The sequence below is a fragment of the Euleptes europaea genome, chromosome 7 (assembly GCF_029931775.1).
Source record: "Euleptes europaea isolate rEulEur1 chromosome 7, rEulEur1.hap1, whole genome shotgun sequence".
Taxonomy (NCBI): Eukaryota; Metazoa; Chordata; class Lepidosauria; order Squamata; family Sphaerodactylidae; genus Euleptes; species Euleptes europaea.
This window is the reverse complement of record NC_079318.1, coordinates 25,756,747-25,782,859: the sequence shown is the minus strand read 5'-3', so window position 1 is coordinate 25,782,859 and position 26,113 is coordinate 25,756,747. Positions and strand designations below refer to the sequence as shown.

Genomic DNA, 26,113 nt, shown 5'->3' with positions numbered 1-26,113 from the left:
CTGCCGTGCCAGGTGCAATTCAATATACAATATGTCCAGTCATTCCCAATGGTTTTCTGGCACATCACATCTACCACACTAACTTGCTGCTTGTTCCTTGACAGGTTCTCTAGTGTGCAATGTGCTCGTGTTATTTGTGGGAGAAACCTTTAGCAAGGGGCTGAAGAAAAGTGGCCTGTTGAATAACTGTGAGATTCAGGAGGACCTTGCATTATTGGGAATGGCAGGGTGCATTGGCCCAGTAGCAGTGTGTTCATATAAGGGCTTCTGGTGGGAGGAGAGTCCTCAGTAGAAGCTTGTGGGAGTTCCCTCTGCATCTACAAATCCATGTGGAAGGGAAGAATTGTGGGGTTCATAGGTATTAGTACTCCTTGCTTGCTGCTTATGTGGGCTTTTGTTCATCAGGTTTCCTGCTGACATTGATAGGTTTATTTATGGGGAAAAGATCAGACCAGACCTGGTTTTGTTACCTTTTTCATATTGGTGACATTACTGCAGGTGGCCTTATTTTTTTGTTTCCCTTGCTTAGAGAAGAAGGTAATGTCTCTGATTTGCTTATCTTATAGAACCATGTGTATTCTGGTGGTCTGCTGAGAAAAATGATCAACTTACTCAATTTTGGGAAAACTATATTTTAATTATGGAGACTCTGGAAGGAAACCAGGTAAATGTAGTGTGATATCTTTACAAATCACTGTTGAGGGTTGCTATAAGGAGAAGAGCTGCACAACAGTAAACATGTATATATACTGCGGAAGCCAACAGGTGCTGACGATGACTTCTTGTCAAGCAAAACATTTCTGATGCATTTCAAACCTAACACTTCTTCACTTTGGTGAAAATGTTTAAATATAGGAGGAACAATTTGGTATCATTATATCATTTTCTAAGGTAAAAGAAGATACCGAGAGCAGCATTATGTTCATGTTTGATGTTTGCAAAAGGGATGCTGAAACTGGGCTACATAGATTGCATAGATTGTGTGCTATAATTTCTATGACTGCAGATATATCACAGTCTTGTAAATTATAATTTCTCCTATTGTTAATATATTTATAGGCAGAGAAAATCAAATTAATGTAATGTCTCTTTTTCAATTTTAGATACATGTTATAAAGCCTGTGTTACCAAAGTTAAATAGCTTATATGAACATGCAATATCGGAACAGAAAGGTAGGACCATTTTCAGACAATAACTTTGTTGGATAGTGAAGAGAAGGATTATATGTTTCTTTATAGGGCAGCCAAGATTCCTGGCATCTGGTTGCTCAGCAAGTTAAATAATTTTCTAGGCTTGATGGGTAACAAGAATGTAAAAGTGGGGGGCCTGTGCAAATTTGTGGGGGAGGGGAAATCCTCCCCTTGTCCCAGCTTCTTTCCTGTTGGCTCAGTTGCCACTTAACCTTCAATCTAGTTGGCCCCTGTCCTTCTTGTTGTCAGATTTGCTTTTCTTCCCTCTGTGCTGTGCAGTCTATGTTCCCGTCTTCTTCCAGACTTCTTCCCCCTCTTCCCTAATTCATCACCTGCTGCTGTGTTTCTCCCCTCTCTGCCTCCCCTCTGCTCACCTCTCCCTGAATCCTCTCCCCACACCCCCGGTTACAGCTCTTGCATCCTTACCTCTACCAGAATCTGTCTTCCCTCCCCCACTGCCCCCCCATCAGTCAGCAAACTCTCCATGCCTTGCGGGGAGGCACACTGTTGCTTGGGGTTGCCATGGTACCCCAAAAGTAAAGCTGTGATCTCGTGAAGTCTTCTCACTGCATCTTTGTTATTAAAGTATTAGGTTTATTTTTAATTTGTGGTGATTGTGCATGTACAGGCATCACTGTTAATTTTTTAATAATCCTCCCCCTCCCCCTTTTAAAACTTTCGGATTTTCTCTAAGTTTTGTGAATGCCTTAGGTTTGCAAAAATCTCTACCCTAGGAGGTCCTGATTTGCTCCACACTGTGGGGCCACACAGGGCTATTAGATAAAGGCATGTTCAAGAATTGATATCCAGCAGTCTATGATTAGGCACCTGGACTGCATCCCATTTTTTTACATATTGTATGTAACATGTGCCTAGTATGTGTGTATGTTCAATTTTTGCAGTACTTTCCCCTAAAAAATTGGGTGGAGGAAGGATTGCAAGAATCCATTATAGATGTGCACATCTTTGGTTGTTCATTGAATGTGCGGTGAGAAATACTGATGAGCCACACATTTTTGGCCAAAGATGGTATAATCTCACCCTTCGCTGTGGACCTAGAAGAACAAAAGTCAGCAGGCATTGTGAAAGGCAGGCAGCTTTGATTTCTAAAAGTCATGGAGCCAATGAGCATTAGCCAGCCAGGTTCAGCTAGATATTTAATGTGTGTCCAAAATGACAGCTTCATAAATGAGAATTTTGTGTACTTTGATTCTATGGAAACATGCTGGGTGACCTCTAGCCTGTCACACACACTCAGCCTAACTTACCTTACAGGGTTGTTGTGAGGATAAAATGGAGGAGAGGAAGAGCTCATTCCTGAAGTGGGGGCTGAAGTTCCTTAGGAGCCGGCGTGATCCCACGCCGGTATAGGTGCCACATTATCACGGAATAAAGTGGCACCTACACCAACTCGGGGGCAAACACGCTGGCATCTGGGCACCGCTGGCACAGCCACGCCGGCAGGACATTCCCAGAAGGGAAAGCTTGCACTGGCGTGTGTGTGTGGGGTGTTCCCAGGGGTGGAACTATCTTTAGGCAGATTCCACAGCCCGTTCGCCCAAGGAACACCCCCTTGAGCAGCGGCAGGGCTGCACCACCTTTTCAGTGGCACAGCCTCGCTGCTTGCTATGGGGCATTTCCCCCTTTTAATTTTTTTTAACTTTTCTAAAAGGTTTTTTTTTTGCCTCCACGGCGGCTGTGAAACGTCAGAGGATGCTGTGCTGCTCCCGGTCACCGCAGATCCCCCCCCCCTTCAGGAATGGGCTGCCCATCAATGTAAGCTGTTTTGGATTCCCATCGGGGAGAAAGGCAGGATATAAATGAAGTACATAGAAATGTACTTGATAATCTACCACATACCTTATTACATCAACTATCTTTAGATATTCTTTTTGTACACATTGGTGAGAACTGATTTTTATTTTTAAACAACAGATAGTTGGGTCTTTCACCCGTCGTGGCATATGTGCATTTATAAAAGAATGTTTGAGAGTGAAAACAAAACGTTGGCTAAGGAAGGAGTTATTCATTTTCTTGAAATGTGGCAAACACAATCTCTTCCCCCATCACCAGGATTTTCAGAGGTAAGGTCTGTTTTCCTGCTGTTCCTTTGAATTCCATGCTCAGTCCCTTGCCCAGGTGTCTTTGAAATCCAATTTCATTGTGTATTTAAACTCTGCTCTTTACAATCCTTAGGGAGGAAAGTTGAAAAGATACTTGCTTGCTGCTCTTTTTATGGGAACACTTACGTTTTAGAAGAGATTGCAGGGGCAGAAATAGTAAAATAGTAAGGGTGTAATTCTGCAACACGATCTATAGCCTCTTGACAGAAATCTAAGAAAGCACAACATCTTCCCCAAATGAGGGGAGCACTGTCCATCAATGCCCTGAGTACATGCTGCATGGCTTGCTTTTTTACAGGGTTTTGCTGTTAGCCTTCTGGCTAAATCAGAAGCATGCACAAACTGTAAGGAGATATCAGTGAGGCTTATCCCCTTTCTATGCAGGCAATAGGGTAGCACTGCACAACGATTCACAAAGTTTCTTTGATACATTATTAGGAACTGTGGTCTTTACTACTGTGTGTAGTTTGTTGTAAGTAGGTTCTGGCTTTGTAATTCTGCATCATTTAATGTGTCATGTTAATACTTAAGCTTTGCTTTAGTTCTGTTTTGGTTCTAAAATCCTAATCCTATTGCATTGTTTATTGAATGTTCCATCCTGTTGATTATATGGACTCACTCTGTGTAATCCACCGCGAGTCTCAGTGAAAAAGGCTGACTATAAATAACATAAACAAAAAATAAATTACTGCTGGTTCTGTATACGTGACACATTTTCTCATTTAGCTTTGTTTTTTGTAAAATCAAGCCTAATGTTTTTCCTTTAACAGAAATAATTACTTGCGTATCTTGTTGCCAAGTTTCCTTTTTAAGGTAGGTTTTAATAAGATGTAGCACCCCTGTTTATATGGTATAAATAAACATATTTATTTACTGTCATCTCTTTTAATGCAAATATAATTTCTTTTTGCAGTTTGTTATTGGACCATTAATGGATGCTCTTTCAGAAAGTTCTTTTTATTCCAGGTAATAAATTATTCAGTGAGAAACTGGGTAACTAAATCCCTAAAGATTATCAGATGTTTATGCCGACTATATATGCATCTCTTTGGAAGACTGACTTTTCATAAGTGTCTCTCTCAACAGCTGATCCCTGGAATTCTTTTCAATCAGGAAAGGGAAAAATAATAGATATAATCCATGATTAATCCACATTTACAATACTATGTGAAGTTCTCAAAACAATTTATTTCAGATGCTGATATAGCTTTAATAATAAAACTCCAAGATGCTCCATTTTAGAGAGGTTTTGTGAAGAGATGCAAACCTTAATTAGCAGATTTAAGGTACAGTCCTACAGAGTGGGCCCAGTCTAAAAGCAATCCTGAACAGGTCTATTCAGTGGGGCTTACTCCCATGAAAGAGTTCCTAGGATTACATTGTAACTCTGTTAAAATCCATGGGCCTGGGTAACTCTGCCGAGGATTGCACCATCAGTAGATTCCTTTAGATTTTCCTTCATTGTGCAGGCATTGGACTAGATGACCCTGGTGGTCCCTTCCAACTCTATGATTCATCAGTGGGGCTCTGACTTCAGACATGTTTGTATGTTGCTTGAGGCTAAGTTGGGTCTGGTGTGGTTGCTGAACATTTAACACAAGGTTCCTGTAACAGAAAATGGAAGCGTTTGTTAAATTGCATGCTAACATACTTCCTTCAATTATGAAATACTAAACTTCTGGTAGTATACACATTATTTAAACTTAATTGAGCGGATAAGTGGCAGGTCAACAAAACACCATCAGGTGCAAATTGGGAGTCATAGCTCTTGACTCTACAATAAGATCAGTATGTGTTTCTGTTTTTCACTTAACAGGTCATCAGGCCAGGTGATAGGGACGTGTCCTTCATTAGGAATAAAGCTGCAGAAGTTTTTGGCTGCCTTCTTTACAAATGTCCCAGAGGAAGAAAAAAGTATGTCTAGTCATGTTTATTACATTAAAAGCATCGTACCGCTTTCACCATGCTTGGTGAAAAAAGTAGAGATGTGACCGAAGTAGGGAACTGAACGGGGAAGAGGGAAGAGCATACTCCACTCCCCGTTCCCAGTGATGCCTGGGCGTCGGGCAAAGAAGTAGCAAAAGAGATGAGTCAGCTCTGCACAAAATTTTTTTCCTTGTGGTCCCTCTTCTTCTCCCTGCCCCAGTGAATGGGGTTTAGAGCTCTCAGAGGGCAAACTCCACATTACATGCAAAATGAGCAAAAACACCCCAATTGCTCAATGAAAAACAGAAAGATTTCTGAGCAGTAGAACAGTGGGGGCATGCTTCATACTTTCTCTGCTCCCTGGCTTTGCATTTAATAATTCCCCAAGCCACTTTTCTCCTTATGTGATTCCAGATGTGTGTTTACCTACATAGACATGTATTTGGAACACCACAGTTGGAAAAGCAATTGTGGAGTGATTTTCAGCACAGTCCTACGTAGAGGGTTTTTGTTTGTTTTCTTGTAGGTGATTTTTGTTGTTGTCAAATTGCAGTTGACCTCTGGCAAGCCTCTAGGGTTTTCAAGGCAACAGATGGCCAGAGGTGGTTTACCATTGCCTGCCTTTGCAGAGCAACCCTAGACTTCCTTGGTGGTCTCCCATCCAAGTACTAACCAGGGCTGACACCTTTTTAGCTTCTGAAATCAAGATGAGATCGGGCTAGCCTGGGTTATCCAGGTTGGGGCTTATGTGGAGTTACGCCCTTCGAGGTTAATTGAAGTCCCTGGGCTTAGAACGGTGTAGGTGGCAAGGGATTGCAGTAAGCACAACCTCAGCCTCCTCTGCTCAAAGTCACATCCTTCTAAAGTTTTTTTTAATGAAAAGTATGTCAGGGCTTCATTACGTACATTTATGTGTAATGTATGTTTTGCTGTTGATTCTAGAATGGAGAAAGTGGTTATTTTTTGTTGTACTTAAAGTGGTTATACTTAAAGACACCCCTCCCCCTTCCTGCTGGGATCATGGTCATCCGAGCATATCATGGGTGTGTCTGTTGCATGCTGAACTGATTTTTGCAGGCCACAGTTTCCTGTTCCCAGCCTTATCTCTTTCTCCAATTTATGCTTTCCAGTCTGGCTGGACATGGAATTGGGGTGCTGGTAGGGAGAGCAGTAGTAAAAGTACAATGTTCTGTAATCATTTACAGCATTGAACTAGGCAGGCTGAACCGTATTCTGTTTTGATGCCATTTACCATGATGGTGTGACAGCCGTCTTTTTTTCTGCCTTCTGTGCTGCATCTTGTATCATCAGTCAGACGACCGTGTGCGAGTTGCGGCTGCAGTAAATGAAGGGGTTTGTTGGATGCAGGGAATATAACGCAAGTGTTGGTTAAAATATTGGTTTATTGCCATTTATGGTTATTGATTTAACAAAAATGTTTTATTTGTGTTTTCCCCAGGTAGTTTTTTGTTAAAGTTTATACGGAAGATGAGCGATAGGCACTGGTGTTCCATTCCCATTTTGTTTCTATCCATGGCACTAGCACATATTCCAGCATGTAGAGTACTGGATACAGAAGGGCTCCTAGCTCTCAGGTAACAAGCTGAATTTTGCCTATATGATTAGTCTTTGTTCTCACTCCATTGTGTTGACTTCTCAAAGTGTCTTTTATCATCTTTCAGAGATGTGCTGCAGTGTACTATGATCACACACCAGATTTTGCTACGAGGAGCCGCTCAGTGCTACCTTCTAAAAGCAGCAATGCTCTTGACCAATGTAGTAAGTGTTTGTTTTGAAACAGCTTTCAGAGGGAGACACATGTATATTTATGTGGTTACTAGGTTAGAAGGGAACTCTCACTGTTTACTTCACAAGGATGTGTTTCACCATTGCAGCTGAAGTATCTTTGTTTAAAAAGCCAAATTTTGTCTTAGCTTTTTGATATTGTTATTGTGCTTGATGTTTTTGATTAGGCAGACAGACTTTGTAAATAAAATGCTATATGTTCTAATCATTGGGTGCTTTAACTTGGTTAAAAAGAATGTCATTGAATGCTCAGATACGTTTGTTTGAGAAACCTTACATTAAATTGTGATTTGTGTTTGAGTTTCCAACATTGCAGTCTCTTTTAAAATTACACTGATAAACAAGAATTTAAGTTGGGATTTTAGAATCTAATATGGAAACTGCTTATTTTTCTTTATGAAATTGTTATGGAATCTGAAGAAAAAATGCATGTCATTGGAGTGTACATATTTTTGTGTATGGTAGATTATAAAACATGCTTTCTTATAATTTCTATATTTGTAATAGTGAAGTGTGGCCTCCACTTGCAGATATCTAAATCTAAAGAGCAGGGCCACACTGATACTAAACAGATTTTCCTGCAAACTTGGGGGACCTTCTAGAATCTAGAATCTTTAAAGAATTACATTGGGGGTTTAAATTCCCCCCAAAATAAAAGATTGTTCTCTGCACAAGGGGAGATAACACACCTACCTCCTGTGTAGTCATAAGATAAAGTGAGGCGGATGGCATGAGGCAGGGCAATGCAGAGGGAAATTCACTCCACAAGTCCTTGCGAGTTCCCACTTCTTGTTTTATATAATCGCTTTGTAAAATAAAACCATTGTTTTTCTTTCTTGGTTTCTGATTAATTTACTTATTTGGTTTATTTAGGAGAAGGTGTCACTTTTAGATATTTCAAACTTCATAGTATCTCTGAGACCAGAAGAGTCCTTAGGCAGAGGAACCGTTTTGTGGAAAATGGTGAGAGAACTGAAATTAAAGTATTATATTCACTGTTGTGTTAGCCTTGGTGGCAGCGGTTACTTTAGGATGTGCTCAGATGTATGAGCTTGCCGTGGAAGAACAAGCTGAAACTTTCTTCCCCTGATCAAGCTCTGGAAAACTTGTTCTTTTGGTTTCGATCAAAAGCTGGATTTCCATGGCACTGTCTTGCCAGTTTTAGTGTCCATCAGAAGTCCAATTCCTCTATTTTCTTATAGCAGTTTTTTAAAAAATGTACTAAATGTTTAGTAAATGATTGAGCAGATAATTGTGCAAGGTGTCTGGGGGTGGGAGAGGAGCCAGAGGATAGCATGCTTGAAGAACAGGGAGGGAAAATTTGATCTGGAGGTTGTATCCAGATCCACTTGAGGATCAAAACATGGCAGAGCTTACTCTGCAGCAGAAAAGCCTGCCCTTAGTTTGTGCAAGACTGTTATAGACCCGGGGAAATACAGAAAAGTATTAAAAAAGAAATCTGGTTTTATTTAATACTTCAGTTTATACAATGATTTTATTTATTTATGTTATGCATGCTCCATCTTTCTCACTGAGACTCAAGACAAATTACCCAGTGTAAATCAGTGCAGTCAAGAGGATAGGACATCCAGTAAGCAATAGGATTAGGACTGCAGAAACAATATTGGGTTGTGAAAGAAGCAGGTTTTAACAAATTCTGGTCAAGTGTGATGAAAGGACAAGTCACCTTGTTTTAAGACACACTAGCACCTTCAGTCTAAACATTTTTTCTGCCATTAACTACATACCTCCAGAGCTGATATATGTTGTATCTGGTAACACTGTGTGGATAGAGCAGCCAGTAGGCCCCATTCCAAACACTAATTTGCTGTCAATCCAAAAGGCAGAATTTCTTCCAAAACGGAATAAACTATATTATAATGTATGTATTTGGTTTGTGTGCTTTTGATGTAATTAGCAATACTTTGAAGTTGTGGAAATGTAGATAAGTGAATGTATTTGCCTATATATAATTTAATTATGGTTTGGAGAAGAAAAGTATAACGTGAATAATTCATTTTGTTTCACTTAGCTTTGTGACTGGCTGCATGGAAATGACAAGCACTTTCAAAGGCCTTTAAACTATGGTGTGCCTCAAGACAGAACATTGTTAAATGTTTATGTACAGTCTCTTGTACAGGACTATCTAAAAACACCTGCATCCAATGGTAAGTGGTTTTATAAATAAAGAGCAATATGTATAATTACAAGATGGTTAAATATATTGTTTTGATAGTCACATTTTACTAAATGTTTTAATGAATAAAAGCTTATAGTTAATAAAACAGGAAAAAATTAACTGCATTTGTTTTGGAAGGAGAGACTTGTACTCAGAATCAAACATCTGAATGTACTTGGATATAGATTTCCTTCATGCACCAGAGTCCCCATGTATTTCAGAAAAGGAGCCGAATTATGCAAACAAGGAATCTGAATCAGAAAAGATGTTCAGGCAAAGAGCATCCTTTACAAGATCCCTGGATTGATGGGCATTAGACTTCTAGAATTCATAGCTCTGACATTACTACTAACACTGAGTATTTTCTAATCTTGTTAAATTAAAACATTATATGACACACAGGTAACAAATTCAATAGCCTTTGGAAATATAGAAAATCTTTTGACAGTTTTTATAAAGACCAGGATTCAGAGAACAGCGCAACTAGTTTTGAGTGCCTAAAGGGTATTAGAGCTTGTTTTTCTTGAATAGTTTCCAGTTACAAGCATTATAGCAAACTGCTTTTGAATCAAAGAGGAACTTCAAAAGCCCTTGTGATACGGCTCTATAGGTACGTTCTTCAAAGCAAAAATGTAAAAAATCCCACTGGCTGTGACCAGCTCTTGATCATTCATGAATTAGGTCTTTGGATTCCACTTTCACTATTGTTCATTGGTAGAAAGATACACTCTATGCTTCAAGTAAATATAGGTGGATTACTAAAAATGACTGAAATTTCTGAACATTATTCTTTGTCGATCACTTAAATTATGTTTAACGAATGTTATACTTCTAAAAGCCCTTTATCAGAAGGTGATAGGACTGATATTTTTCTATAAAATGCATTGATGTGGTAAGCAAATCACATTTCTCTGGTTGGATCTCTTAGAAGAGATTAGTGAGATTTCTGTGTGTGTATATGTGACTTGGGTTTATAGAAAATCTCTATGAGCAGGTTGAGACAATAACATGAAAGCTTGTTCGCTTTAAATTTTTACTTGTTATAATATGATTAAGAAACATTAGGAGCTTTGATAAGTTTGGCAGTTGTTTTTGCAGTAGCTGTAATGTTCACATGCTTGTATTTTCTAATCTCTTGCCTAATAAAGAGAAATATTTATTTTTTCAAAGAAGATAAGCTCTCTGAAGGTTTTCTGCATGGTTTGTCAGTCTTAGTTCAAAGAACAGAAGCCACAATGATCTCATCCGTACTATCAGATTTAAAGGTTGCCATCTCTGTGGACATATTGTTACAATTTTGTGGGAATCTCACTAGTTACTAACTTTCACCTTCCTTGCTATAGTAATATTATATTACAACTAGATTTTAGATTATCGGCAAACATTTAATCTTTCTAAACTCGTAGCCCTTTGTATTCGTTTTTAACCAAGACCCACGATTAGTTTGGAAGATCGTGTTCAGTGTGCTGGTGGCTTAAAAATTCAAAATAAGTGCATACATCTTGCTCCTCTTGCAATCTGGATAGAAGAACCCTGTGCTCTGGTCAGATTTGCAAAGTCTGCAAGAATTTTTCTTAAATTATCCAAATGTAAACATCTTCCATAATGTAAGAAGTAGTTTTCAGCCTAAATACATAGGGACAGAGGTTGTTGGGACTTGGAAGTGCATAATACTGTGTGGAGGTCATGCATTCATTGCATGTATGCCATGATGCTCACTGAGCCCATTTATCAGTCAGTGGTAGAGATGAATATGGCCAAGGTATCTGCATTGTATAAGGGTGGGATGAGCCTATGCCATGATCTCTTGCTGAATAGATATAAACTGCCCTGTTGCATGTTGATTCAGATGTTGCTGTGTGCTTTAAATTCAGGATTAGTATCAAAATATTTTTATTCTCATATTAAAAATAAGTTTGGAAGTGAGGGACAAACTTCAGTTTTTTTCAATAGTAAATATTTTTATTTTTACATGGATTAATCAAGCAAAATCAATGCAATTGTCAAAAGATCCTTAATTATATCTCTCATTCAGGGATTATTACTAGTAGAAAAATCTGAAATGTAGAAGGTTCTTATTTTACATAAAAGGGCAGTAGATTTGTCCCCCCTATTTGCTGTTTTTATAGGAGAGCTGTTTTAAGTGAAGGGTGAGGTAAAAATCCTTTAACTAACAAAACTTTTTTCTTGTTTTCAAAATTAATAATTTTGTTGTGTTTTTTCCTCTTAACATTTGCAAAACCTGAAAAAAAATGTGTGTTCAGATTAACAGTGCTTGTGATGCTTGTAAGAATATTAACACATTTTAATATAGTACAGCAGTTTGGAAACTATTTTGTCCAATCTCCAACCTAAATATATTAAAGTAGTCATGCATACATACCCATTCGTGCATTAATAAAGCATTTATTCATGCATAGATAAAACATTTATTTTAAAAACTGGAAATTTGGTTTTATTTGTATTAGTAGAAGATTGCCTTATGCCTGATTGGTTTGAAGCTAAACTTGTTGCTACAATGATTCTTCTGGCTGCAGATGTAGAAGAGATGACACGTGAATACAAGTAAGCAGAATCTTCATGTGTTCCCATTGAATTTTTATTAGGATGCAGTCCACTTTGCTCCATTTACCACTTACCTCTAATTTTGGTACACTAAAGGTGAATACAAATAATTATATAAGGGATTGTTCCAGATTAAATCCTTGGATTCTTAAAAGTTTAAAAAGAGTTGTGAGATCAGAGTTATCTGCTACAGATAAGATCAGACTTGGCATTGAAGTCACTCACAAGTTAGCTTTAGCTCAGATATGATTGCTAAAATATATCATTGGTCATTATGTATTGCTTTGAAATTTACGACTATCTTCAATGTCTGTGTAAGGTAAACAGTCTGTAGAGATTAACAGTTTGTCAGTTTATTTTATAGCACAGCAACCTATTCAGCTTGGTCTAATGTGTAAGGAATATACATGTGGACATTAATCAAAACCTGAAACCCAGTTAACTCGTTTTTATTACTAATTTGAAATGAAAAATTAAGATTAGTTGGTAGTCTTGTGGTTTGATTGGGAGTTGACCCTTTGTACATGTACCAGAGGCTCAGAATGGCAACCTTCAGAAAATACTGGCTGATGATAGCCATAGTTTTTAGAAGGGTTCAAAGTGGCTTGGAAGAATGAGCATACATTTTTTTGTTTATTTTACTGTTGCCTCTACTCAGGCTTTGCAAATGATAGTATTGTTTTAAGAGAAGCAGCTGTGGAATAAGCGTAAACAAGCTGCATTCCCTCTTTCAAATTGACTTCAGATTTCTAAAAATGTTTTCATTTTTCTCCTGTCCCTGATACAGATATTCTGTTATAATCATACACAAAAATTGGAATGCTGTTAGTTCTTGCTTGAGAGCTTACAAAGGAGATTGCTGTGTGCCTTCTAGCATGTTGCTGAGTAAAAGATGTGTATGTGACTTAAGTGACAGCAGCCTGCTTTGCATATGTGCAAGATGCACTTTATCCAAAAGTCAGCAAAACAGACAGTAGAATATTCATTTTTTCTCTTTTTAATGTTCATTTTGTGTAGTTGCACTGGCAGTACAGAACTGATTGAGCTGAAGGCTCTCCTAAATCCTCTACTGGATGTCTTGCTGAAACTTGGCACTAATCCCTACATCTCAACACTGAAGACTGATAAAAGCCTCCAGCTATTGTTGAAGTTACTGCAGACATGTTCAGTCAAATGTTCCAATCCACAAATTGGTTAGTGGTCTCTTCAGTATGTTGGTCTTTATCAATCTTGCTCCTTGATCCGGTGTTACAAAGAATCAGGCTACTGACAAGCGCTTCAACCACCGATTATAACACCTCATTTTGAAATTGCAATTCATATTAAAAAGATGGTCACAAAACGCTTTCAAGATACGCTTTCAATATATACCGAGAGGCATTCCCAGGCTGAAAGGGATGAGGTGGCTGCCTAAAGGCAGCTCCGCCCCTGGGTACGCCCCGGGAATGCTCCTCCCCCATGCCGACGTATGCTGTCTCTTCTAGGATTTCGTTCCCAAAGTGGCAGTGCTGGCGGGGGAGGCTGGCGCAGCTGTTCTCCGCCCAGGCACCTGCATAAATGCCCTTCACACTGGCATAAGTGCCCCTTATCAAGGGCTAAGAGGGCACTTGCGCTGGCACAGGGTCATGCAAGCTGCTAAGGAGCTTTGCCACCCCCTCAGAAATGCACCCTAAATGTTGCTTTAAAAAATCTTTCTTATTTTAATGTTAAAGATGACCTCTTAATTATTCAAAATGCCCCCTAGACCTATTCTTTAGAACATGAGATGCTTGGAAATTAGGATAAGACCTTTCACTGTTCATTTAAACAATTTTATTGTTTTATGGGTTTTACTTCCTCCACAATATGTCCAATTGTATGTTTCAACCATAGATATTTTATAGTATTTGAAATCTAATGTATTTTTGTACAGATGGAGTAATAACATTTCTCCAGAATGAATTTATGTCTGCCTCAGAAAGCATTTTGGATTTTCTCCTTAGAAGACTTACAGCAAATGAATTAAATACAGTAAGTATTTAGTGTAGTTACCATGCAAGTGAAGTTCTCCTTGCTCTTACATAGAGGGAGCAATATCTTAAATAGTTCTTATTTCAAGTGCTTTGAGAATTATTTGAAACAGAAATACTGAAATACTATCATGCAGTGTATATATCATTTATCAAAACAAGTTATTTAAAATCTTTCTATCAGTCTTTTGTGTGTGTGTGTGTAAAGTGCCGTCAAGTCACAGCCAACAGGGCAACCCAGTAGGGTTTTCAAGGCAAGAGACTACAGAGGTGGTTTACCATTGCCTTCCTCTGCATAGCGACCTTGGTATTCCTTGGTGGTCTTCTATTCAAATACTAGCCAGGACCGACTTCTATCAACCTTAGCTTTGTAAAAATGCAGGAGAGTTTGGCTCATTTCACTTCTATATTATATATTGATGATCGTTTTACTTAGAAACCCCCCCCCACCTTTTGGGAGGGGGGAATACTTCATAAATAATTATTACACCTAATTTGTCCCAGTCGGCAGGTGATTGTGGAAAAACAGTTAAAAAGGTAAAGGTCCCCTGTGCAAGCACTGGGTCATTCCTGACCCATGGGGTGACGTCACAACGTGATGTTTCCTAGGCAGACTTTGTTTACGGGGTGGTTTGCCAGTGCCTTCCCCAGTCATCTTCCCTTTACCCCCGGCAAGCTGGGTACTCATTTTACTGACCTCGGAAGGCTGAGTCAACCTTGAGCCGGCTACCTGAAACCAACTTCTGTTGGGATCGAGCTCAGGTCATGAGCAGAGCTTGGACTGCAGTACTTCAGCTTACCTCTCTGCACCATGGGGCAGTTAATGGCTGTTTAATTACAGTGTCAGATTTTGATTTATGGAGAGTTTTAGAGTGATGTGTGGCAATTGTCTGTCTCAAGAATAAGTTCTCCATCAGTGGAGGAAGATATCCTTAAGATTGAGCTACACCTCCTCCTTGCTCTGTGGGCAGGGCTTATGCAAATGATTTTTGCCTCCATCAGCTGGAAGTGGATCCCAGCCCATGCCCTGCCTGCTCTGCAGCTGTACAGGCTTCCTCGGAATGTGTTTGTCCTGGTCTCTGTCCCTGTGCACTCAGTTTTTTGAACACGGAGTCATAAAACGTGAGAGAGGTCAGGGACAAACAAATTCGATCACAGCCATGCGTAAATCCCCAGTGTCGCATCTGCAGGATGAAATTCTATAATTTTGTAGACCCTCTCTGTTCCTGCCCCTCCTCTTGTCTAATTTCTCTTTTGATCAGAACAGAATTGATTGGAAACAGACTCCAAATTCCTAAAAAGAGGAAAATACATGGATTGTTGGATTTCAGGGAGAAATTGGGTAAAGAGGAATTAAGAGAATTCCTCTTAACAGCGCTAGTGGCAAACCCATTTCTGAAATGGGGAAAGGGGTTACACAATAAGTAAGTTATGACCTGATAGCTTGCTGTTCAAAGGAAACGAAAATACCACTGGACATGCCTGTTTGGATCTCAGCATTCATGGTTTCTGTCTGTTTCAAGTCTTGAACATTAAGTTAACTGTTGTACAAGCTTCTTTTTTAGGGTGCAATAATTTATCCATTCTTTTTAGATTTCAGATCTGGAGCGCTGTAATTTATATCTTGCAGTGTTGTCAGAGCTATTGAACTTCTGCTCAGTCAATGGCTGGACAAGGGGAGGGTCTGTCTGTGGTTTCATCTCCTCTCTGATCAGTGCCTCCCTCAGCAATTTACAAGAGATGAGCAGTGAAAAGGTAATTTTCAAGTCCTAAAAATGAAATTGAGTCATAATGCCTGTGCATGACCCACACATTTTCACTCACTAATCCTTTAGATCCCTGACCTGGATGGCCCAGGCTAGCCTGATCTCGTCAGATCTCAGAAGCTAAGCAGGGTCAGCCCTAGTTAGTATTTGGATGGGAGACCTGACGTGGGAGCTAGGGGATTAGCAGTTATCCAGAACACACCACCAGAACTCCTTGGCTTTGTAGAAAACAGTGCTCGTTTATTTTTTACAGTACACAGATAAAACCAACCATCACGTACACTTACTCCACTATACTTCCCGACACAGAGTAATTATCATACAGTCTTATATACATGTTCAGCACCAGATACCAATTAGGCCACCTGCAGACCTGCCCACAGTATTGCATCAGCCTACTGCCTTAATCTGGTTTGCTGCAGTTCACTCTGGAACCTCCAAGGCTCTTGCTGCCTCTTGCATCAGTTTAGATCTCCCAGATCTGACAGCTATCTGACAACTGTCTCTGTCAAACTATTATGGTCAACTTGTATCTCTGACAAGACCACCAAGGAATACCAGGGTTGCTGTGCAGAGGAAGGCACTGGCAAACCACCTCTGTTAGTCTCTTGCCATGAAAACCCCAAAAGGGGTCGCCATAAGTCGGCTGCGACTTGAAGGCACTTTACACGCACACACGCACGCACACTCCTTTAGAAGTAGCATATATGAAGCACTGAAACAAGTGTAACTTGGCTGTATAGAAGTGACATAGAACTGCTCTGTTTACAGCAGAAAACCAGATGTTAGGATGTGCCAGTGTAGGTTTATCAAAACAGTGTTTCCAATTTTTCCTGAAATATAATATCAGCTATTAAACAAAATAATTAGAAATTCTAATGCACTGTTAAAATGGTAGTATGTCTATAAATAGAGGTAAAGATCCAAAGACATATGAAACAAATTCCACAAGGATTTATTTTTCCCTGCCAGCAGACTAACAGCCTATTCCTGAGGCACTCTGGCGGTCACACCCAAAGCCTTTAGGAGGCCAACGAAGTCCTCTGCCAGCGCAAGGGCCCACAACGCCGGCGCCCGGAAGGCGCACGCCAGCGTAAGTGGCTCCAGCACCGGCGTGCAGGCCCACGGCAGCATGGGGCCCAGACGCCATTGGAGACTCCCGGCGACATATAGCCGCCGGCACATGCCACAGCGGCTACCCGGGAGGTGTTCCGGGTCATTCCTGACCCATGGGGTGACGTCACATCCCAACGTTTTCTAGGCAGACTTTGTTTGCGGGGTGGTTTGCCAGTGCCTTCCCCAGTCATCTTCCCTTTACCCCCAGCAAGCTGGGTCCTCACTTGACCGACCTCGGAAGGATGGAAGGCTGTGTCAATCTTGAGCCGGCTACCTGAAACCAACTTCCGTTGGGATCGAACTCCGGTCATGAGCAGAGCTTGGACTGCAGTACTGCAGTTTACCACTCTGCGCCTCGGGGCTCAAATGATAAACCAGCTCATTAAAGATGCCTGGTTTGATTTTGTGCTAGGGATGGAGAGAAAAGGGGGCCGACCAGATTTCATTTGCACCCAACTTAGTCTTCAATGTCAATCTTCTAACACAAGAAGCTTGTGGATGCAAGTCTTTCCTGCCCTCCCCCAGTGACCTCAGAAAACCTGATGCTGGAGGTTGCAGGACCCATATGGACAAAAATCACATGGTCTGAAGGGCCACAGTAAGGAGGTTTACCAGGTAAAATTGCCTCCAGCTTCCTTTTCTGCCAGCAATTCTTATCTTGGCACAAGAGTAAGCTGGGGCCACCTCCTCCATACTGCCGCCCTGGGTCATGTGGCTTTTTGACTATGTGGTCCTGTGTCCACCAGTATTCACTTTCTAGAGGTCTCAGGGCTTCCTGAGAGAAAGGGGTAGGGGCGGGAAAGTTCCTTGTTAACCACAAACTTCAGTGGGATACTTTGAATCTTATGTACTCAGTAAGCAGACCTTTTAATCTGTATTTGAACTGGTAGAAATATGTGTGTAAATATTGTCCTTGCTTTTTTATATTTTGTTAGAGAATGTTGTATTAGGTTCTTTACATGAAAACTGTCTTTAATATCTTCTCTTTCAGGAAGTAAAACTCGGAGAACAGATTCAGAAGGTGGTGAGCATGGCATCTCTAAGTGTGGTTTGTGAAATTATAGATCAGAAGCCAGCTCTTCAGCTTCAGTCTCTGCCATCAGTTGAATCTTTGAAAACTGTTATTTCCTGCTCACAGTTTGACCATGTATTAAAGAAGCCTTGCAGTATGGAAAAAAATAGGTATGCGGGTTAATCACTTTCATTAACCATGTTGAAAAATACTCCTCCCCTTCTCTCACAAATCTTACCTTCACTAAAAATCCTCGTGCAATCCTAGCTAGTGACTTTGTTTATCTGGCTGTCCAGTTTCTGGTGTGTTCCTATTATCTCACTTCCTAGTAAGTAAGGACTTTAGGGCTTAATTAAATTTTGTGATCCTAAGCATAGTTAGTTGGAAGTATGTTCCCAGTAAATGTCTCTAGGTTTATGATGTTGATGAAGTATCTTTCAGTTCCTATTAATTTTAATGGGACTTGATTAGGCTTTTGCCTTTAGTGTGCTTTTCCTTTGGAATACTATACAGTAACTTTATCTTCCCCTTTGAAAAAGAAAACCAATCTTTATAATGAACTAAAATTAGTGTATATTTAATTTTTACAGTTCCCTTGAGGAGCCACCATCTCATCAAGGGTGGGGGAAAATTGTAGCACGCTACATACATGATCAGTGGGTTTGTCACCATTTTACTCTGAACAACTATCAAAACCTTTCTAAAGATGAAGATCTGGAACAATTTTTGTTTGATGTTCAGAAACATACAAGGAGTCTACAGTCTGCACTAGAAGCACTATCAATTCTTCCTTCTGACCATGTTTTACCTGTATTTCATTGCATGAAAATACTTGTTCCCAAGGTAAATGATCAAAAGCAGAGCAGGTCTTTTATTAAGTAGATATATTTTTTCCTGAAAAATTAAACATTTGCTCTTTTTTCCCCTTTAGCTTCTGGAATCTTCTGAATCTCTATGCATAGAGGCTTTTGATCTGTCATGGAAAATCATATCTTCTCTTAGCAACACACAGCTAATATTCTGGCCTAACTTAAAAGCGTTTGTACAGTTCGTATTTGATCCTGAAGTTCTTGCTGTTGCTGCAAAGAACAAGAGCAAAGCATACATGAAAATAAAAGAGGTAACTGTTTAAAACAGATGGAGTTGAGTCCAGCAGCAGAATTCTCAGAAGGAGTTGGTGGAGTTGGATTTTTTCCTGTTCTCCCCTTTCCCATGTTCTGAAAATCATCTCAGAGGGTCAAGAGAGCCTCGTCAAGACAATGCACCACCGTATGGGGCTCTGCAGTGATGAGGAGGAGTCAGGTAAAATTGCCTCCAGTTCCTTTACTCACTCCATCGCTCATGGAGAGACACTTTTGCAGTTACCATCAACCAGAAGAGACATATGGCTATTGTATGCCTTGTGCACTGTCCCAAACACACATATAATAAAACACACACATATGATAATGTAAAGTACAACTATTAATATTAAATATGTAACTATAATCTTTTAAAGCACCAAGAGTACCTTTTGCATGTGTCTCTCCCACGGTTCAACCTTAGCCAGAACTTGTGTATCTGGAGTGAGGGGAGGGCTTCCCTCTATGCCTCCTGTCTCCTCAGCATGAAGCACAGCAGGTCAGATGAGACAGTGAGATTGCCAAGGCACCCGAAGGAGAGCCAGCTCGCTGTGGCGAAAGGGAGTAAAACCATCACTCACATCCCCATGTCCCTCTTGCTTTTTTTCTTGTGTGGTTGCCACAGTGGTTGTTTCACTATCTCTTCTATGTGGGCAGTTTGGTCTCCTCGCAGCAGTTACTCAGATGCTAGGATAAGAGTGCAGAGGTTGCAGAGAGGGTGGGGGTGGGGGTTCTCGGAAAGGAAGGGAAATCCCTACTATGGGGCCAACAGGTCAGGGAATCTCAGTTTACCCATCCTCCTGTTCCTCCGGCAGAACCTGCCAACTACAAGCCCCGCCAGGCAATTGCCTTGCTCACTTTTCTGGGACATGAGGCAGATACCACATTGAGGAACTGTGTTCAAAGAGCCACATACAGCTCTTGAGCCACTGAATATCAGATACAAACCGTTAATAGAATAGGGAGAAGGAAATAATTTTACCTGGTTTCCCTTTGTTGCTGCAGTGCCTTGTATTGTGGAGCATTGGGGGGGGGTGCTCTCCTGACCCTCCAAGAGGCTTTTCAGAGCAAACAGCAGCTTGGGGAAGGGAAGAAAAGATCCAACACTCCAACTCCATCTATGAACCTTTCCACTGGTTCCAGCCTATGATTTCTTTGTTAGTTTTATGATTATTGGGTAGGTTTCAAATCACTCTTCTGGTTAACTAAGATTTTATGAGATTTTAAAGCTGTAATAGGTAATATTCCTGTGCAGATTTAATGGAAAGGAATTACCTTGGTCTTTCCCATTCTCTGACATAGAATAGAAGCTCTTTCATACTTCTGGTCCTTTGTGTAGGAATAACTTCTAGGCCTGTGGACTCTCTTTTACTTGATGCTGCCTTTGGTTTGAATGAATGAAGGATGTATGCTATTGGTTTACTTCAGGTCTAGGTAAAGCAAGAGTTGTTATACACATGAGGGCGTAGGCAAAAATGCTGCTCAAAACTTTTCATGTACCTTTCATGTTGTCTTACCAACACAAAGGAAGCAAAATCTACCAATTGAAGTAAGACATGCTTAATTTTAACAAGGTGCTAAAATGGGTGATTAAGTTGAATGGGATTTTTAGTTGTGTGTTTTTTAGGGGTCTATGATGGCTCTCCCCCTTCCTCTTTCAGATTATGTTTCAGATGATTGAAATGTCCTCTACGAAGACTGGAGTTTTTAATACACTGTTAACTTACTGCTGTCAAACGTGGATGTTTCCTACTCGCAATAATACAATTGCTGTAGAAAATGCTTTCTCAAATGCTGGCAATTATAGTGAACTTCTTGTAGAGGCCTGTTTGTTTGGAACTGTTTTCAGGCGTGATCAAAGGTAAAAAGGAATTAAGAAGAACAATTCCATTTTCTGTTATATATGGTCCATTGTTGCTTTGTGTTTGTGATGGCTGGATAGCTTAAAAGATTATTAGGGAACAATGTAAGAGTTTATTTAAAATCTTTAATTTTGAATTGCTTTTCTTCTTTTAAATACAAATTAATACCAAGACTCAATCAAGAGATGTGTGCCTTTGTGGAAAATCTTGGAGATGAATGTGCAGCAAATGTTGTTACAGAAAGGTCAGTATTTAGAAAGTTTTTTTTTAATATTTAATTGGAACTGCTTCTTTTCCTGTATACTATTTACTGTTACATTCTCTCCTTTGCATATATTCAGTTTTCACTATTAGACAAGAACTAAATGTATTTGCAAATATGTGATTTAGCATTGATCTTCCTCAGATCCTTTCATTGAAACCAATATGTTGAAGATGTTCTTCTGAAGCATGATTTTTGAATTGTGCTTTGAAGTATATGTGAATGCTAAGTTGCTAGGAACTCAAAACTGGAGAAAAAGGTAAATATTTGCTGTTGTAAACTTCCAGAGCAGACAGAATAATGGACAGATCCTCAGTTTTTGAGGAAGATCAATGCTAAATCATATTTGCAAAACACTGCTCCTGTATTTTGCATTGGAATATTTTGTTTCAGTCTTGAGGGGAAGAGAGTGAGGTACTTCAGGCAAAGAAGTATGGTGGTAGTGCACTAGTATAGTAATATCAACTTTCCCCAAACGCACCATTAACACCATTATTAAAATTGCTCTTTGTTATATTATGTATCTTATGCAAATATAGATAGAATCCCATTACTCATTTTTATTAATTTGCAAAAGGATAGTAAATCTACACAAGGTCCTACTTAAAATGAATGATCTATTTGAATTTGATCGTTTATTTTCTCCTCTTCTGTCTGAATCTGGATTTTATCTACCAACTGTGCTTGCCAGTGATAATGTCTATCTCCAACAGATTCATTGCACATTTATAAATGTGATCCTCAGAGGGCACATTACTATCTACTTATCAAGTGTGCCCATTCTTCCAACTGTTTCTGAGAGGAGAGGAATATTTATTCAAATAAGAGATGGCTCAAGTTCTCAGGAATAGAAAGATTTGCTGTGAAACAGGAATATTATTTGCAGATATGCTTTTCATAATACAGTTACTAGTATGGAACCAAGCACGTATTATTAATCTTCAATGCTGTACTGAGTATTGCAGAAAACTTAACTAATGGATTCTGATATACAAGTATTATAATGTATTACAGTACAAACAGAGATGACCATTTTGTGAGAGTTTGTGCCATCAAATTCCTTTGCTTGCTAGATGAAACAAATACATTGCACAAGAAGTTTATAGAAGATTTTTTCATGAATCTACTTGATAAAGTAAGACTTATTTGTGGTGCATTGTGAGTACTATACATCTAAGCTTTACTTTGGCCACAGGCTACCCAACTCACCCCTCTTTATTGGATCTCCTCTTTTTCAGTTGTCCCAAACTGACAGTGGGAGCCTGATAGTCCCACTCACTTGGCAGTTGCATGCCTGGCTTTTGGGGGTGGGGTGCCCTTTATTTCTTAGATTATTTTGTAATAACTGGAGTTCGTAATACAAAGAAGCTAGAAAATGGTAAATCTAGAGCAGAGTTCTCCAGCATGGTGCCCCTGGGTGCCATGTTGCTCGCCAGAACTTCCATTGGCACCCATTGAGCTTTTCAGAAAGTGGGTGGGACCATTGTAAGGCAGGGTCTGTTATTGGCTTCCCTTTTTCAAATGAAAAGGTTTTCCACAGTAGAATAAGGAGAACTGGTAAGCACCTGTGCTTTCTTTAGTCAGTATGTGGTTTCATACCCCCCTACAAGATTTGCTTCTTCCCAGGAGGTGTGAGCAGGGAGGTACTCTGTTTGGCTCGACCTCCTAAGGCAGCCATTTAGGATCTGGCTCTGCCTTCTATGGCAGCCATTTTGCGATGGCACTCACCATTCCTAATATTTCAGAGGTGCCTGCATGCTGAAAAAGGTTGGAGGCCCCTGTGCTAGAGCCATTACACTTCCTCATTTTCAGAGATGAACAGTTCAGCTACTGGTTTTATTGTCAAACCAGTCTTCGCTCCAGCTTGCCATAAAGATTAGTTTAAAATAATGTTTACATGACCGTCATCTGCTGAAGGATTGTTTCAAACGCTTGTGTACTGTGTCATCAGTATGTTGGTACAGAAGAGGGTATTGTTCGACCAAAGTTGCAGCAATCCTATGGACTATATCTGTGTTTATATTCTCCACAGGGTGAACTGATGTCCAAATCAAAAACTCGCTATTATGTGAACTCCTTACAACACAGAGCTAAAAATCGACTATGGCAGACGCTGCTTGTCCTTTTACCAAAACTTCATGAGGTATTATTGTACATAGAACGTCTGCTCATTACTTTTGACTTGTGTTACTCCAGCAGAAACGTTATCACAGAGCAGATATTTGAACATGTTCCCTTCATGTAGAAATCAATCAGTAGCTATTCCACCACAGTTTGCTCTGATGTGTTTATATTTTGCTGTAGCATAAAATGAAAACACATTATCTGGAGAGGAAATTTTATATTTACATCTACCTCACATGGGCAGGATGGTAATACTTTGGCTTTGTACTCACTGAATTATTAAGAAAGAAACATCTTGAAAAAGGTGGATGAATTCTAAGTGTGTGTGTATAAAATGATGTATCTGCAAAGTACAATTTTATTTACACTAGCGTGGTGTAGTGGTTAAGAGTGGTGGCTTGGAGCGGTGGACTTTGATCTGGAGAACTGGGTTTGATTCCCCACTCCTCCATATGAGCGGTGGAGGCTAATCTGGTGAACTGGATTTGTTTCCCCACTCCTACACATGAAGTCAGCTGGGTGACCTTGGGCAAGTCACTCTTAGCCCCACCCACCTCACAGGGTGTCTGTTGTGGGGAGGGGAAGGGGAGGTGATTGTAAGCCGGTTTGATTCTTCTTTAAGTGGTAGAAAACGTCGGCATATAAAAACCAACTTTTCTTCTTCTAATTTACACCTGCCGTTTTATTTAGGACATTTTGACAAGGACTGTTGATAGGATTCTTCAGGCTGGCTATAGCAACAATCAAGCATCTATAAAGTATTTAATAGAGTGGAGCATCATCTGGATTCTACACAAGTTTCCTCATTTTCTCCAGAAATTTTGGGATTGCTTTAACTATGTAAGAATTTAGAAGCTCAGTTCAGTGCATATTTTGAATGCAAATGTGATATATTATCCTATAAAATATGTTTTTGTTCACTCATAAATCCCTTCCAAGATCATTGGGTTAATTGAGTTCTCAAATAATTTAGCTGTATTGATTCTGGTTTCTGTACCTCCCATGTGCTCTTGTGCACTCAGAATATTTGTAGTAATATACAGTATCACTAATTTACTTAAGGTTCTGCGCTGGCTTCCTTTCATGCTTAATACCACTACCAATGTTCTAGTGCTAATTTCCTAGTATTTTCCACCTCTTGTTTCATCATCTTCACTTACATTCCTCTCTGTTCCCATTTCTGTGCTTTTTGTCATGCTGCTGTCAAATTGTCCAGAAAAGCCTAAGTCTCCACTTCCCTCTACTTCTTTTTGTCTTCCCAGCTTCTGCCCTTTTCCTCTATCACTGTCTGGTTTGATGTAAACCTTGTGTTCTGTCCAGTGTTTAGCATGCCACTAGAACTTAACAAAAGAAGATAAGTTCCAAAGGATTATTACATTGAATACATAGGAACATAGATTCCACATGATTTCTAATACGTTTTCAGAACGCTAAGAAAAGCACTGACTGACTTAAATGAGTATTCTGCCTTCTTGAAGGCTGAAGTAGATAACATCTTCCCAGCTAGAAAATGAAAAATGACATGGAATAAATGTGATACTGGCCTGACATCCAGCTATCGATTGTCAGTCCAAGCATGGCTCCTGGAAAATGCTCATGTTCTGCTTTTAGGAGGCTTGCAGGTAAGAAGAGTTTGGAGCATATGAGACAGCCACTGAGAAGTGCCTCTCTGTATCCTTGCCATTTGAGCAATGTGGTATTGTAAAAGAGCATTGAGAAATATCTTGAGTTCCCAAGATTATCGTGGCAGGAGATATGCTCTAGTGGGTTTATGCCCTAATGTACACCCAGAACATTCATAAGTTATGTCAGGTCAGGGTCAGCATAATGAACTGTGCTCTAAAGGAAGCCAATGTAGACCCCAGAGCACTATGTGATCTTTTTGGGTCCATCCCCCTCAGGAGATGAGCTGCCACTAGATTTGGCCTCCAACAGTTTTCCAAGATGGCCACACAGTTTTGTAGTAGTAAAGTCTGATGATGTCAAGTCTAGTAGAGAAAAAATTACTTATATAGATATATAATTAATTAACATATAGATTATCATATTATATTTGGAACTTACTTTGAAATTACATTTCAACTATTAGCTTCTTTTCTATATTCTGAGTATATTTTTATATTTTTCATAAAAAATATTACTGAACTGCATGCATTGAGAAATCTTAGTACTGATATATACACTTATTTTTCAGGAGGAAGACTGGCTTAAAACTAGCATTTGTACATTTTTATCAGTGCTGTCACACTTGGATACAATTCTTCAGAGTACCTCTGAGAAGGTAAGTGCTTCTTCTTGAAAACCAGATCAAGTATAGGGGATTTTAGAAAAATCCTGTGGAACTTTTCCATGGAATCTAAGTGTTTTTGAACAGGCTTTTTGTGTTACAACCCTGCAGTATCAAGTCAAAGACTGTTGTAGAGAAATGTTATAATATAAATTGGAAAGTGTGTGAATATAATTTGGAAAAATAAATCTGAACTCTGGATATACAATTCCTTAATGCACTTGAGTTTTACACATCATTCAGTGCCAAGAATAAAATGTCTCTTTATTTAGGAATTGGATGAATAATATTTATATGATTTCATTGCTGTGCAAAGATTCTCAGTTGTGAACTATAAAGAATGCTTTTTTCTCTAGACACCAATTTTGAAGAAAGCCCTAGTTGTTGTTCTGCAGTGGTGTTTCCATCACAATTTCAGCGTTCGACTTTATGCTTTAATTGCGCTTAAGAAAATCTGGGGAATGTGCAAAGAGTTGTGTATGGATGATTTTGAGACTTTAACTCCAGTCATTGAAAGCAGTCTCCATCAAGCAGAAAGAATGCATGGAACAGGGTTAGTACATTTTTTATGTTGTGCTCTTTTTCTTTGCTTTGCTTATTATAATAAATCTAATGAAATGCAAAGACCACTTTTGGGTGAGTTGTATCAACTCAAGAAATATTTAGTTGTTTGTATGGTTGCGAGGTTGTTCTGATTAAGTCAGAACATTCAGAAGAGAGCCAAGTTGAGTATCAAGCGAGAAAGTGAAATTCTTAATGAAAAT

At 39.5% G+C, this 26,113-nt stretch overlaps 1 protein-coding gene across 3 annotated transcripts in view; it reads left to right on the top strand.

Annotated features, from left to right (window-relative positions):
• Nucleotides 1–570: 570 nt before the first annotated feature.
• The window catches only part of TARBP1 (TAR (HIV-1) RNA binding protein 1), a 32,683-nt gene continuing 7,140 nt past the window's right edge, over nt 571–26,113 (top strand). Inside the window, exons 1-23 of one of the 3 annotated variants that reach the window (XM_056853187.1) lie at nt 571–664; nt 1,104–1,173; nt 3,127–3,275; nt 4,228–4,280; nt 5,131–5,228; nt 6,700–6,835; nt 6,923–7,019; nt 7,920–8,009; nt 9,079–9,214; nt 11,700–11,790; nt 12,808–12,983; nt 13,703–13,800; nt 15,393–15,554; nt 17,673–17,863; nt 18,284–18,536; nt 18,625–18,813; nt 20,476–20,675; nt 20,849–20,920; nt 21,953–22,073; nt 22,971–23,081; nt 23,753–23,902; nt 25,257–25,343; nt 25,706–25,902. In XM_056853187.1, coding sequence (XP_056709165.1) covers nt 641–664; nt 1,104–1,173; nt 3,127–3,275; nt 4,228–4,280; nt 5,131–5,228; nt 6,700–6,835; nt 6,923–7,019; nt 7,920–8,009; nt 9,079–9,214; nt 11,700–11,790; nt 12,808–12,983; nt 13,703–13,800; nt 15,393–15,554; nt 17,673–17,863; nt 18,284–18,536; nt 18,625–18,813; nt 20,476–20,675; nt 20,849–20,920; nt 21,953–22,073; nt 22,971–23,081; nt 23,753–23,902; nt 25,257–25,343; nt 25,706–25,902 — 2,951 coding nt within the window. In that variant the 5' untranslated portion in view covers nt 571–640. Of the gene's footprint in view, nt 665–1,103; nt 1,174–3,126; nt 3,276–4,227; nt 4,281–5,130; nt 5,229–6,699; nt 6,836–6,922; nt 7,020–7,919; nt 8,010–9,078; nt 9,215–11,693; nt 11,791–12,807; nt 12,984–13,702; nt 13,801–15,392; nt 15,555–17,672; nt 17,864–18,283; nt 18,537–18,624; nt 18,814–20,475; nt 20,676–20,848; nt 20,921–21,952; nt 22,074–22,970; nt 23,082–23,752; nt 23,903–25,256; nt 25,344–25,705; nt 25,903–26,113 lie in introns of all 3 variants that reach the window. The other 2 variants (XM_056853185.1, XM_056853184.1) reach the window with 2 other exon arrangements.